Source organism: Sander vitreus, chromosome 11 (assembly GCF_031162955.1).
Source record: "Sander vitreus isolate 19-12246 chromosome 11, sanVit1, whole genome shotgun sequence".
Lineage (NCBI taxonomy): Eukaryota > Metazoa > Chordata > Actinopteri > Perciformes > Percidae > Sander > Sander vitreus.
In genome coordinates, this window is record NC_135865.1 from 13,239,097 (window position 1) to 13,253,841 (window position 14,745).

At 38.8% G+C, this 14,745-nt stretch overlaps 1 protein-coding gene across 2 annotated transcripts; it reads left to right on the forward strand.

Annotated features, from left to right (window-relative positions):
* Window positions 1–3,702: 3,702 nt before the first annotated feature.
* On the forward strand, window positions 3,703–14,297 carry LOC144525144 (sorting nexin-4-like). 2 transcript variants are annotated; one of them, XM_078261686.1, is made up of 14 exons: window positions 3,706–3,853; window positions 4,759–4,883; window positions 5,839–5,980; window positions 6,983–7,132; window positions 8,221–8,268; window positions 8,530–8,585; window positions 8,905–8,977; window positions 9,326–9,387; window positions 9,628–9,693; window positions 9,897–9,986; window positions 11,034–11,133; window positions 11,318–11,463; window positions 11,868–11,982; window positions 12,165–14,297. In XM_078261686.1, the coding sequence occupies exons 1-14, from the start codon at window positions 3,758–3,760 to the stop codon at window positions 12,210–12,212; spliced, it is 1,317 nt and encodes a 438-aa protein (XP_078117812.1). In that variant the 5' UTR covers window positions 3,706–3,757; the 3' UTR covers window positions 12,213–14,297. The 2 variants fall into 2 exon arrangements, with proteins under 2 accessions (XP_078117813.1, XP_078117812.1); XM_078261687.1 differs by lacking the exons at window positions 11,868–11,982; window positions 12,165–14,297 and adding an exon at window positions 11,602–11,831 and having other exon boundaries at window positions 3,703–3,853.
* Window positions 14,298–14,745: the final 448 nt, after the last annotated feature.

Below are 14,745 nucleotides of genomic sequence, written 5' to 3' on the forward strand. Positions count from 1 at the left end.
CTGCCACGCTTTTATTATACGGCATTGCTCACACTCTTCATGTGTGTTTGCATGTGTGTGTGTGTATGAGACTAAGTGCCCATGTACAGTAAATGCGTACACATGCAAGTGTGCATGTGCATCTTGTTGGACAGCAGCATCAGTCATGCAGAGAAGCGTTCAATGAGACTTGCATGTCCTAATTTGTCAACACTCTGGTGATGGATGGGAGAGAGAAAACTGGAAGGAAATTTTAAAATAGATATGAGAAATGTGATAGAAGAGATACAAGGGAAGAAATGTTGATTTTGTATTATTTTGCAATAGTATTTAAACAGAAGCAAATCTTGTAAAAAGATATATAATCCGCCCTCTTATGTATCAGTTTGAAATGGGTAACTATGAGCAGTGTGTCAACTTTTCTTTAATCGTTAATAAGCCCATGTAGGTAATCCCATGTACAGAAGGTCTACAGTAAGCAAATAACCAACATAGTACTATACCAACGAGGCTTGACTTCATTATGGTATTTCATACAAGTGCATAAAACTATACAGGCTCACTCACAAAAAAGGGCTCACTGGACACACTGCATTAGCTTTCCACCACGGTCAGAAGCAAGAATAGATGGATGAAGGAGAAGAAAACGAAGGACGCAGACTATGACATGAAGCAAAACATGTGTTCATTTCTACTGACCGCAAGGGCTTCCTCTTTATAACCTTCGTGACCAGCCTTGTCATGCACACACATGCACACATAAACACGCATGGACAGTGCAACTTTCTAAAACTCGCTATAAGTCAGATATCTGATAAAGAAAACACATATTTGAATGTATATAAAGCAATTATGATTTTTTTTTAATATGATATAAAACATTCCGATCTAAAAAACTGAAAACAAAACAACACAAATGGCAGGAGGAAGAGAAGGCATGAATAAGGTTGTCTTGTTTTGACAGTGACCCCTGAGACATGCAAAGACAGAAAGGTGCCAATCAACAGTAATGTTCACGCTCAAACAAAAATTGACTTGAAGAAAATACATACAAGTACAGTACTAAATACAGTAGACTTGTATAATGGTAGTTTTACTCAGTAATGCACACTAATACTGCAATGTCCACCACTTTGGAATAGCATATGAACAGTAAACCAGCAATGGGATGTGTATGTGGAAAATATGTATATATTATATTAAAATTTAAACACAGAAATGTTAATTTTATGCATTAATACTCACGTTAAACATAAATGTTAATAGTGCAATAGTTTGACTGACTGTCCAATATTACAATTGCTCCTATTGTTAAATTGTGTCAAGCATATAATGATAGGCAATATATTATTAAAAAATATATAGTACTGGGCCTTTTTCATAGTATACATTTTGACATGTCACATGAAAGAGACCTATTATACTTATTCATACTCATATTACAGTATGCCCAACGCTTACTGATTTTGAACAGGTGGTTGTGCAACAACATTATTGGATTTTGCTGCCCTCTGCTGTTCAGCAGTCAAACTTCAAAAGGCTGATTAATATTTATCTCTAACAATTGAACATACAAAGGGAAGAAGTGATTAATTTGAACAACATATGATAGTCAAATGAACCAGTGAGCTGAAAGATTTTTCTAGACAATATACCTGAAAAAACAAACATTAAAATGCACAGTCGTGTGTTTAAGAAATCATTTGGAATAGCAATTCATTTGCTATTTTAAAATGTGCCTTTTGGCATGTACAATATCCAGTTGATCTGTATTAGTTATTAGTTAACAGCAGGTATTATTCTTGATTGTCTCCAGACAGTTGGACATGAATATCATGACTTAGTGTATAATGCACACAAACCCATCTAAATTATAGTCACTCATCATCTTTAGGTCAGAACTTCCAAATATAAACAAGACAGGAAGAAACACACACACACACACACACACACACACACACACACACACACACTGTACATAGTTTATTGTAGCTTAATGTTCTTGGTCAGAGGGTTAAAAAAAGTTGTCAAATGGCCGATTATAGTCAGCCAAATAGGGCTAGAGGTGTGTGTGTATCTGCGTGCCCGTGTGTGTGGACAGGAAGTGGTGGTGGCTGGTTTGAGGTCAGTGGCAGGAAAGAATGGTAACTATGCTGTTGCTGTGACTACGGCTGGTCACAGCGCAGAGCTTTGGGTTTCCTGACACGCTGCAGCCTAAACCGCATCCCACCATCACTCCATCCATCTGCCCATACCTGCTGCATCTGTCTCATTGATGCTTTTACAATAAATCATTATGTTAAATAATCTCACTTTTTTTTTCATCTTGTATGCATCTCTTTGCTTCTCCCTCTTTGTATCTCTTTTGCATCCACCCCGAATTCCACAACAACCCAACACCCAACTCCATGCCCAGTGGCATCTATATAAAATGCTTCCTTACTAAATGCTGCTCCACCCTTCTCTTTAACCATTAAACGCTGCACAAAGGCGTGACCACAGGAACTAAAAGGCCGTGTTTCTGTGCTGTTTACTAGCCTGAGACATACCGCATCCCTCTCATTCACATCTGGGCCCACAACCATCTACAACCAATGAGAGAGGGACCAAATGGCACCTTTTCAGAATTTAGTTTTCACACACCATGCAAGCAATAATAATTTTTTTTTAATTATTTCTTTAATTAATGATGTAATATCCAATACCTTTTGATATGATAAAACCCTCATAATCTTGATTTTAAAGGGTACCGTACAGCATGTTTAAGCATTGATCTTGAGCTGTCAACACAAGTATCATACGAATGTAACTACTTAGTGATCCTTCAGTGGGAAAAAAAAACATTTACATTTGAGATTCTGCAAACTGAATCAATTGGTAATGGGCATTTCCCAAATATGTAAGGGTAATTTTTTCCAAAGTTGCCCAAAACAAGAAATCACACAAAATGAACAAAAGTACGGGCTCTGGTGGCAAATGAAAATAAACAAATCCCAAGCCAAAATTATACCAGTAGATGTCAGTCTTGACAAAGGAAAACGTCAAAGAAAGATTTAAAAAGAAAAAAATGGAGCCAAAGGAGAGTACAGAGTTCACCAATTCAGCACTTTCAGAAACCATCAACTGATCTGATTTAAATGTGCACCAGCTTGAACTATAATCCATCCATCCATCTTCATCCGCTTATCCGGGGTCGGGTCGCGGGGGTAGCAGCTCCAGCAGGGGACCCCAAACTTCCCTTTCCCGGGCCACATTAACCAGCTCCGACTGGGGGATCCCGAGGCGTTCCCAGGCCAGGTTAGAGATATAATCCCTCCACCTAGTCCTGGGTCTCCCAACTATAATCATGTTGGCTAATACCAAGTCAATTACAGTTTTGTTGTGCTGAACTAAAACTTTAAAACTTTATATGGCCACTTGCAATATTGCCGCAATGTCAGTACAAATATTACTGCATTGTTGCATTTTACATTATATTATATTATTTTAAATAATAATTAAACAGATTGCCAGATATGATTCTGATATTAAATTGTTTTACTCTTGTAAACATTTTATTTATTATTCTATTATTATTCTATTGTGTTTTATTATTGATTTAAAAAAAAAATGTTTGGCCATTTGTGATATAATGGTGATATAATTAGTAATTCAATACCGTTCATTTAGTTCTATCAAACATTATCACTGATCAGTGGCCTCAGACTGAAATGCGCATGCGCACAACAGCGGGAACCCTCTCTGCCAGCTCAGCTGACAACAGCAACTCCTCGGCCAGATGATGATGGCAGACTCTGGAAGTAACAAAGAAGTAGCTGTGATCGTTAACACCGACATCACTTCAACAGAATCCGAGAACAACCTTATAAACACGGTCGTACTTTTTGTTATTCTCTATGACAAACATGTTTGGAGTTTAAAAGCCTGTCTTCACTATTAAAAACTTCCCCATACAGGCCTAACGTAATGTAAGCTAATGATAGGTGGAGTTAACAGTGACATGAAGCAACGGAGACTTTTCCACTCACTCTCCTTTTCAAAAAGCTGTTGCAATGTTTAGAATCTTAACTGGCTTCAAAACTAAATGTAGCTACTAGTTCTTCAAGGTAACATAAATGTTACAAAGTAACGTTAAGCTAAAGTTGAAAAATTGCTAACAGTGGTTCGTCTTTGGTAAACTACTCCTGACGTTAGCTTGCTAGCTAGCACGTCTGAACGCTAAGCCTAAAGTTTAATTTAAATTAGAGTCCTCTTTGTGTCCTTCATGTCGGTCCAGTCCTAATTACCGTGGTTTCTAGTGAGAAAGGACAATTTCCGGGATACACGAGCAACGATTTCTTTGCCTTTGGTGGAAGTAGTGGAAGTATTGGCTTGTCTTGTGACCAGGGCACACGCCTGTCATAACCCTGTGTAAAGAATCACAGTGTTACAGTACCTTCAATAGCAAAACATCTGCCTGCTTTTCTGTGCTCATCTAGTTTCATGCTTATCAGTCTGTTTAGAATTGAATAGAATACAACTGTATTCTTCACCAGAGTGGAAAATTGTCTTTTTTTGTTCTCTAAGACCCTGAGAACACACACACACACACACACACACACACACACACACACACGCACACACGCACACACACACACCTGTCTGTTTACATGTTATTTTTTCTGATGCTCCATCATATTTTGGCCACATACCTTTTATGTTTTTCTCTCCCTCTTCCCTTCTCCCTTTCTTTGACGGTCTTTTCTCATGCTCACACAATATGTTTTCTTGTCTATGTAGATGGTGGAAAGAGGGACAGCTCTGTTGAGAAAAATGGAGATAAACGTGGCAGAGGCAGAGAAAAGAACAGGAAAGAATACGGTTAACATGCAGGAAACCTATACAGTCTACCTCATAGAAATACGGTAGGTCATAAACTGGAGTGTCTAGTTTTCTGCTGCCATTTAATGGCAGTTTCGTTGTTTTTGAATAATCTACTGTTACTTTGTGCAAAACATAAACAACTTTTCAGTTTCTTTACCCTGATTGTCATCTGGCTTACTGGATGTACAATGCTGGGATTTCTCCTCCCCTTCCGCTATCCCCGCTGTCTATTTTGCAAGGGTACCTTCGCTGCATCTGGGACTTAGCTCCTTACAAAACAATTGTGAAAGCAAAAGCGCTGTGGAGATAGGTCTGGCAATGCAAGACTACCTTGATTGTGACAGCATATGCAAAATTGCATTATGCAATATGCAATTGCAATATGGTGCAGAAATAAACAGCAGGGACAAGAAGAGTGGAGTGGGACCACTTACTCCTACACTTTATCAATATTAAAAGCACATAGGTAGGCCTGCAACTAACGATTATTTTCATAGTCGATTAATCTGTTGATTTTATAAAATGTCAGAAAATGGTGAAAAATGTTGATCAGTGTTTCCCAAAAGCCCAAGATGACGTCCTCAAATGTCTTGTTTTGTCCACAACTCAAAGATATTCCGTTTACTGTCACAGAGGAGTGAAGAAACTAGAAAATATTCACATTTAAGAAGCTGGGATCAGAGAATTTGGACTTTTGTCTTAAAAAATTACTCAAACCGACTAATCAGTTATCAAAATAGTTGGCGATTAATTTAAGAGTTGACAACTAATCGATTAAACGATTAATCGTTGCAGCTCTACACATAGGACATATTTGCTTTATCTTGCACAGTGTTATTTCGAAATGTCCTTAGAGTAATTAAGCCAAAGTTAGATGAGATATGTTGCTCATTATGTGTCTTAAGTTGCTTTGAACAAGATCAGTAGCTTAAATGCCTTACCACTTCTATCATGACACCTGATAACAATGCTGTTTTCTCATTCCTCTGTCTGCAGGCCAGCTGAAACTGTTCCAGAGGGGGGTACGCCTGCCACACCTGACACTTTGTGGAGACGCTACAGTGAGTTTGAGTTGCTGAGAACATACCTCCTGGTCACCTACCCCTACATCATCATCCCTCCACTACCTGAGAAAAGGGTGAGTGACACATACTGTAGGTGGAAGGAGACTTATAATTAATAAATAAAAAGATAAATTAAGGCCGTTTATTACTATAGTTAATTTGCTTTGGTCCGAATGACTTGATGAGTTTGTAAACTTGGAGCGTTTTCCCCTTGGTTCGGTTTCATTTTTACATGGAGAAAAATCCTAGTGAAAATGCATCACTACCAGAGCTTATTGGTCAGATGTGTCTGGGCCGGGAGCAAGAAAGTAAATACAGGAAGAAGGTCCTGTGTTCTGGACTAGTGCATATTTCTTGCATCTCCATGGACAAACCAGCTCATTTCATTTAAATCATTTTTCGGACAGTGTTTTGCGAGCGATGTTACCACGTCTGCTCTACTCATGAGACTTCGCTCTGTCTCCAACTTTAGCGCCAGCTGGTTTGACCATGGAAATGGGAATGACGGCAAGCTTGACTGCTGTCTATTTCTGTGAGAGAAACATTGCAAGCTGCCACAGTTTGCCTGCTCTGCCGCATCGCAGATTGCAAAGTACACCTGACTACAGGAACCATTTAGCTCAGACTTGCGGAGTACACATATAGTTTGGGCGGTTCGAGGTCAGGTCAGGTTCTCGCCACAAACGAACCGCTCCAGAGTTTTTTTGAAAGCATACTGAGACCACCTCTTCAGTTTTGGTACGCTTGTTTGGTCCGCTTTTGGCACGCATCCGAGTGCAATTGCTTCATTCACACATGCCCAAACAAACCGCACCAAGGGGGAAATTGAACTTTAGTGTGATTGAACCGAACTTAATGAGGCAGGTGTGAAAGCCCCCAAAATGTAATTAATTTGCTCGGTAAAGCTAAGGAGTTTTTGTGATGTAACTACTTCATCTGTAGTTAGTTAATGACATTTATTTAGTCTTTCTTTCATAGTTAGACAGTTTCTTCCTAGTAGTAAATGGTGTATACCCTTGTCTTTTGAGGTGGAATTCACTTTTTCTTTTTAACTCCCTGCATTGGGCCTCTTGTAGGCAGAGTTTGTGTGGCACAAGCTAGCAGCCGACAACCTCGACCCAGACTTTGTTGAGCGACGAAGAGTTGGCCTGGAAAACTTCCTGCTGCGTGTTGCATCGCATCCTGTCCTTTCCAATGACAAAATCTTCTTCCTCTTTCTGACTGAGGTTAGTACTCAAGCATTTCATTATTATGTTCCACATAATGTCCCATTGAATTCTGCCATACATATGGCAGACATGGCACACAAAACAATGCACGATGCCGCACTGGTAAGAGGATAAAGACAAAGAAGAAGAAGTATGAAAGGGCAATTCCAATCAGAAGGGATATCATGCTGCAGCGGAAGAAACAGGGGATGAACCTGTTGCAATAGCACCCCCTGCCGTACTTATTATTATTATTATTATTATTATTATTATTATTATTATTATTCCTTTTATTTTTGCCACAGAGCTATTGCATGTGCCCATACCAGGTAGAATAACTACAAGTTCATAATTCTATTTTCTGTATGTCTATTAGTATGGAAGTAGTCTATATCCTTGACGTTCCACTTCTGGGGTTGCTGACGGAAATTCCGCCGGATTTCACTTATTTAGGCCGGATATCCGTTGCCTTGGGCTTCCTCTGTGTTGACATTTTAAACTCCGGTCGATTTATGAGGACTATGGTTAACCTTTTCTCAGATCTCTGCAGGGTAAATCCAGACAGCTAGCTAGACTGATCTGTCCAATCTGAGTTTTCTGTTGCACGACTAAAACAACTTTTGAACGTACACAATGTTCCACCAAAATAAGTTCCTCCCCGAGGCTATTTTGCAGCGGCACCGCGGCTTTTCCCGGTGCTAACACCGCCCAGGACGATTGTGATTGGTTTAAAGAAATGCCAATTAACCAGAGCACGTTTTTCTCCCATCCCGGAATGCTGTGTGGACTAGCCAGACCTTCTTCCGCAGCGCTGTGGAGGACGGTGTGGCAAAGCGAGACTAGTATGGAAGTAAGCAGTTAGCTGGTGAACTTTTCCCAGTTTAAAAATCCTTCTGTCCTTATGTTGCCAATACACCTTTTTACTGAACTTCCGGATTTGCATTTGGTCTTCTCCCTGTAGCCTGTAGCAACATGCTCAATCCAGCGCAGCACCTTGTGGTGTTTTGTTGTAGTGCAATTTTCTGCTTGAAAATCCCATTTTTACACTGTGTGGTTGTTAATCCTGTCTATCAAGTGTCTGTCATCTGTCAATCATCTGTCCTCAGGAGAAAGGATGGAGGGAGGCAGTTTTGGAGACAGGCTTCCAAGACAAGGTACACAGTTAGTTGTACTTTGTCTCCTTCACACTTTAGTTTGATAGTACATTGTCTGTTTAACAACTGTTTAACAAACATCCATCAAATTCCTCTTTTGCTGAATTGCTTGACTGAGAATTTAGTTGTAAGATAACAGTGTTTCAGTCACTTGTTTTATAAAAGGCAAACTGGATCATATGTATTCCTTTTCATAGATTCTCCTGTATGCCATATGCATATAAAAATCCTGTTAACGTGTATAATTCTGTTCCCTGACAGGTTGACTCCAGACTAAAGTCTCTGAGTGCCATGTTCAGAGTCAAAAACCCTGACAAGTAGGTGTACAACAGACAGAAAAAAAAGTGTAATGATCATTAGTTTTACCAGAATTTATACAAAGCAGGAAATTTAGTCAGATTACTGAATTATCGTGAAAAAATGGTTTGAAAGTTGTTAATGAGTAGACTTAAAAGTGAATGATCCCAGTGGAAAAACAGGTAGTACGAGGTAACATTGGATGGTAATTAAGTGATAATAAGAGTTTCTAATATGTAAACATCACACATTAGAGCAAAACAAACTGAAGCACAAAGAAATGCTAAGAGTCAGTTAAACACTGTTTTTAAGTTATGATCCATTTGTTGTGTTTTCCAGGCGATTCACAGCACTGAAACACTACAGTGATGAACTGAACACTGTCATCTCTCAGTTACTGAGGGTGCGGGTGGTGAGTTTTGGGATGTGCAAACAAACACACACCTATATTCAAATGTCTGCTTAGGTTTGGCCTGTGTTTTTTTGTATACCGTACTGTGCTTTGTAACATGGGCATTAATATTTCACTGGCATTTAGTCTGCCTACTCCTCCTGCAATAAAAGAACTGGGTATTTAGCTTGCTAGATTTTTGACCTTCTTCATCAATTACTTACCATTTTGACTAGGGCAAGTAGTACACAATTGGTGTGTATGAGCTTCTTTGAGCACTACCTACATTTATTTGTGAAGCAGCATCATTCTGGATTTATTTTTCTGACTATCCATAACGTATTAATGATTTGATTGTCTTTATTTTAGAAAGTAGCAGACCGGCTGTATGGAGTTTACAAGGTCCATGGTAACTACGGCAGAGTCTTTAGGTGAGAAACACCTGTCCTGTTGTAACTGCATTTGTACATAAAATCATAGTTATGGCCTAAAAGAGGGCACTACATGTAAACAAAATAGAGCATCAACAAGCCCTGAGTTAAAATTAAAAGGCACTCAGTGCATATACTCTATCAAGATACCTTTGATCTACACAGTTGCTTATAGCCATATTTTATTTAACATCAGGTTGAATTTCGTATTTCTTGAATTCTGTATTGTTGTGTCTCCAGTGAGTGGAGTGCTATTGAAAAAGAGATGGGAGACGGACTACAGAGTGCTGGCCACCACATGGACACGTAAGTAGACTAAAGATGAAGCACTTTAACTAATGTACCCTCTCTAACACTCAAACTGTAGCTTACACTTAAGCTTACTAAAGCAGTAATAGACTATAGTCTAATGGACTATAGTCATTAAACTACTAACTTAAACACATTCTTACACATACAGTAATACTTCTTTTTGTATTGGTTTACTTATGAATGTGACGTGTACACAGGTATGCTGCATCAATAGATGACATTCTGGAGGAAGAAGAGCACTATGCAGACCAACTGAAAGAATACCTTTTCTACACTGACGCTGTCAGGTGGGTGTTTGTGTATGTTTAAAAGAGATAGAGCCAGGCCAAACAAGAAGCAGCCATGTTTTATTAGTTCATTGAGCTAATGCACTTGTTGGTATTGACAGAGTATCAGACTAGATTGTAAGTCAGCACACTTGATTACCATTTGGTTTGAAGAAATATCACAATATGTGTTAAAGTGGAATTGACATGAAAGCATCATACATACACCCAGTATTAACCCTGCTGGAGTGTTCTTGACTGGTATGATGCTAACTCTGACCTTTTTAAAGGCTGGGCTCAAATTACATCAGGCTCAGGAGAGGTGATCCTTAATTTGTCTAGAGCTCCAACAATAAGTCGAATAATCAACTGAGAGAAAATGAATCGCCAACTATTTTGATAATGAATTAATTGTCTAAGTCATTCTCAAGCAAAAATACCGAATGTGATGGTTGCGGTAGACATTTTTCATTGTTTTCTAATGTTTTATAGATCAAAAATGAACTGACTAATCATGAAAATAATCTGCAGATTAATTGATAATTAAAACAGTCATTATTGCAGCCCTAATTTGACGGAGAGATAAAGGATATGGCCCCTCCAGGGTATTGGTCATTAGTCTGGCAAGAGTAATGTTAGTGGTTGTAGAGATAAGCTCTTATGTTTATGTTTGGTTAAAGCTTTTCTTAGGTGGGTTTTAGAGGTGTCTGTTAAATAAGGAAAACATTTACTTTCTGTGCTTCCGCCTCATGCTGACTTTGTTCTATATATTTCTATTCAAAACAAAGCAATACGCAGTGGCGCAATTGCAAATATTTCATGGCATATTTAAACCGTCTTTCAGCAGAGCATATAATGCAGACCTGTAGCTGTCAACAGGCACTGAGGTTATGGCTCCTTTATTAGATGAAGATCAGCTGTGTCTTACTTTATTAATAGTGGTAGTGAAAGTGTAATTTCTGTTTGACTGTATTAGTATCAGGATGCAACAATGTCATAGGACTACACATTTTTGGGGTTTAAATTTGAAATAACTTTTAAAAAAATGTCTGTGTGTTTGTGAATTAGGTCAGTATGTAGGAAACATGAGTTGATCCAGTATGAATTGGAGATGGTAGCTCAGGACCTCGTCCATAAGAAACAACAGAAAGAAGAGCTGGCTACTGGGGTAACGCACTAATACTTACACACTCGCTTATTGTCTCTCACTTTCTCACACATTCTGGGCACATACACAAGTGGTATACACACACACACACAATGACTGTGTCAAGTCAGTTGTCAAAATTGTGCATGATTACATATTATATTATATTGTGTGTGTGTGTGTGTGTGTGTGTGTGTGTGTGTAGACAGTACGTATCTTTTCTCTGAAGGGGATGACCAGTAAACTATTCGGCCAAGAGAGCCAGGAGCAAAGGGAGAGCAGGTTGGCAGCCCTGCAGCAGAGTATCCAGGAGGGAGAGGAAACGCTCAAAGAGAAAAACACAGAGTGCCAGTAAGCTCAACCTCAATTATTAAATCCTCCACCTTCATCTAATTTGTCTGTCTTTTAAATGTATTCCTTCTTAAATGTCTGGTCCTCTCACTCTTTTCCTCTGTCTGGAAATACAGTATATTGTCTTTTTTTTTATAGTCAAACAATTTGCAGATACCTTATTACTTTTTCCAAGCATGAAGTGGTGGATAGAGTTCCATCTTTGAAGTCTGAATCATAGGCCGGGTAGCCCAGAATCAAAATCAGGTATTATGTATGAATAAAAATGCATCAGTAATATTACTCAGTAATTTTGAAAACAAAAACTACCACATTGTACGTTCTTCTTTCTCTTCCGTGTCTTCTGGTCCACCATCCCCACCCCTACTTAACACAAAATGATCTTTCTGATTGTGTCTCTTCAGCGAGTTTGTGCAAACAGCCTGGGAAGACATTGAACGTTTTAAGGAGCAGAAGGACAAAGATTTGCGTGAAGCACTAATCAGCTATGCCATTATGCAGATCAGCATGTGTAAGAAGGTATGGGGCTCTTTTCCACAACACGTATGTTCTTGAAACTTGCTTACTTAAAAACTTACTTACTTTGTGATGTTGATTCTTCAGCATGTTCTGCTCCCCATCTGATTTGAGATTGAGAAAATTGTCTTGTTTTTGCTGTCTTTCTTTCAAAATTGCTCTCGGACACTTCATCACTGTCTCAGGGAATCCAGGTGTGGTCCAACGCCAAGGAGTGTTTCAACAAAATGTGAGCCACTTTCCAGCCAATCACTCTCTTGCACCAAAATAATAGCCAATCAGATTGTTCAGAGTGGGATCATCAGCCAATCGTGTAACTGCAGTCTTACGGAGATGGACCACGGGAGCCCAAATACTGCCTTCACTTTGTTTGTTACGTTGAATGATTCTCTGTTTATTTTTCCTCTCTCTTTCTCCCTCATGCACACACATTTATTTCCAAGTCAGTCATTTGGTGGATCCATGCCTTTTTTTTTTTTAATCCAAGTGTGTTAACAGTACCATTCTCTTGGCTTTCTACTGATGTAGCTTTCATACTTTTTGTACCTTTTCCTCCTTTGTTGCACAGCTGACGGTATGTCCAGGAGGAAAATACTGCACTAATAATGCATGATAGTTGCACATTGGGAATTGCTGTGCAGTGTATTGTGGTACTTACACTTATTTTGAGTTATCTCTCACCCTGAAAAATGTACATTAGTTATGAGAAGCTGTGCATTTCAGTCAGTGGTTCATTTTACTCTTTTTAGAGTTCCCTGCCTTAGAGAAGTTGAAACCAACTGTGTGTTGTGCCTTTCCGATGTTTTACTTTTAGAGATTGTACTCTTTCTGATGACAGAGTGAAAACAAGTTCTACAGCATCAAGCTTGTTTGGTCTGATTTTGACCCTTTTAAACACTATTTGTCACTGCACTAAAGCATAAAACTTTTACTTGGATAATGAGCCTGTCACCCATGCTGAAGTCTGCAAAAAAATGTCTCTCTGCTTAAGCATCTATAAACCATGTTCCCAGGCCTTCCAAATGTAGCAGAACTGCACATTGAAATAAAAGGGCCGACGTTAAGGAATTAGTCTGGAAATTGTTGCCAGGAATTATATCCAGAATAAGAATACTTCTTCTCAGCTTCAAAAAGGAAGTGCAATCTTTTGAAATTCTAGTTATTAAAAATGTTAGGCGGAGATCATTCAGAAACAAGAAATTAGATTGTAAGGCTAGGGAACATAGACCAAGCTTTAGGAAGTCACTACAAATTCACTTCCTTCTCTTCTTTTCCTGAAATACGTTTTTATACACTTCATGCGGATGTCAGTCTTTATGCTGTTATTGATTGATAGCCGACCAAAGTGCTTATGACCAAGTACCAGTCTGTATAGTACGGACCACAGGAGAGGGGTTGACAAGCTTAGGGTAGTTTTGGTTATTGATACAGTCATGAAGGCCTTACAGCGTTTTGGTTACAGTAGAGCCTCTTTTTCTTGAACCCATTAATGGAGTTTTCGAAGACCGAAACATTGCACCCCCAAAAACTACCTGATCTACCAAGTGCAACCATAAGTGTTGTTAGCAAGCAAGACACTTACAGATCAATGGAGCCTTTTCTTTGCTGTCGAGTTTTATAGCCTTAAAACGAACATGGGGAGGGACAAAAAATTTGTTTGGCCCTCTTTGCCGACTGTCAATGTGCCTCACCCCTTTTTCTGATGTTAAGTTACTGCACTAACTAATAGGCATGAGTTCAAAGCATGCCTTAGGTCAATGTTTATGAAAAATAGTGACCAAATAGTGGAAACCTTTAACTACAGATATGTTGGATCCTCAAATACTTCTACTTATGCTATGTACATACACAATACATGTGCTACTTTTGCTTCCTCAATGATATCCACCTGAGGAGGAAGGATTGGTACTACTAATGGACATGTAAAAGTTGTGCAGAGGCTATTTTCTGTCAGTTTACCCTACCCTTTCAGAATAAACAATCAATTCACTCAAATAATCCCAAATTGAAGCTTTATGTATGTTTTTATAATAAACGTGTAAAATGAGATTGTTTTTATGTTCATGTAATCATTGTGCTAAGACTAATAAACATATTTCTTTTTTTAAACTATTTTCAGTGCGTTTTCATAAGAAATAATGTACAAATGAGTCTAAGGTGATACTGAAAGCTAGGACGATATGTGACACTGCTGGTTTCACACAATGTTTACAGATTACTGAGCCAGGATGCTTGATGACTTTTCATGTATGGGACATTTTGTTTTTCTTTGTGTCTAAAAGACTAAATAAACTTAAATGAGCACATTCTAAAGGTCAGACTGTTGTAATTCATCTGTGTCAAAGTAACAGCCTCACAGCCCTCACCCCTATGCTAGGCTTATCTCTCTCTCCCTGGATGTAGCCCTCCATTCACCATTTATGATATACAATATGAAAAACAGCTGAGATATAGGCCTAAAGATGATTCAAAGGAAATTCGCACTATGGTGGTTTGTATTGCAATTATCTTGTCAAAAAAGGGCTTTTGAATATGTGTACACTGCAGCTAGCTAACATTTTCACGAGTATTGGGATTTGAACGCCTCATATAGAAAAGACTGGTTGAAGGTGTGAACTATAATTGTGAATGAAAGGCGCCACCTGTCGATCAATACTAGTAAAGGCATTTCAAGTGGTAATGAAAAGGATCTAGGAACATGCTCTCTTTTCAGATCCACCTACTGGTTGGTTATGTGGTCATGTGAGGTTTTCTCAAATGAAAACC

Bases quoted from the DNA above. Each gene is read 5' to 3' on its own strand.
- LOC144525144 (XM_078261686.1), top strand. From the start codon at position 3,758: ATGATGATGGCAGACTCTGGAAGTAACAAAGAAGTAGCTGTGATCGTT. The intron at 5,981-6,982 runs GTGAGTGACACA...GGCCTCTTGTAG, and splicing joins CTCCACTACCTGAGAAAAGG to GCAGAGTTTGTGTGGCACAA. The intron at 8,978-9,325 runs GTGAGTTTTGGG...TCTTTATTTTAG, and splicing joins AGTTACTGAGGGTGCGGGTG to AAAGTAGCAGACCGGCTGTA.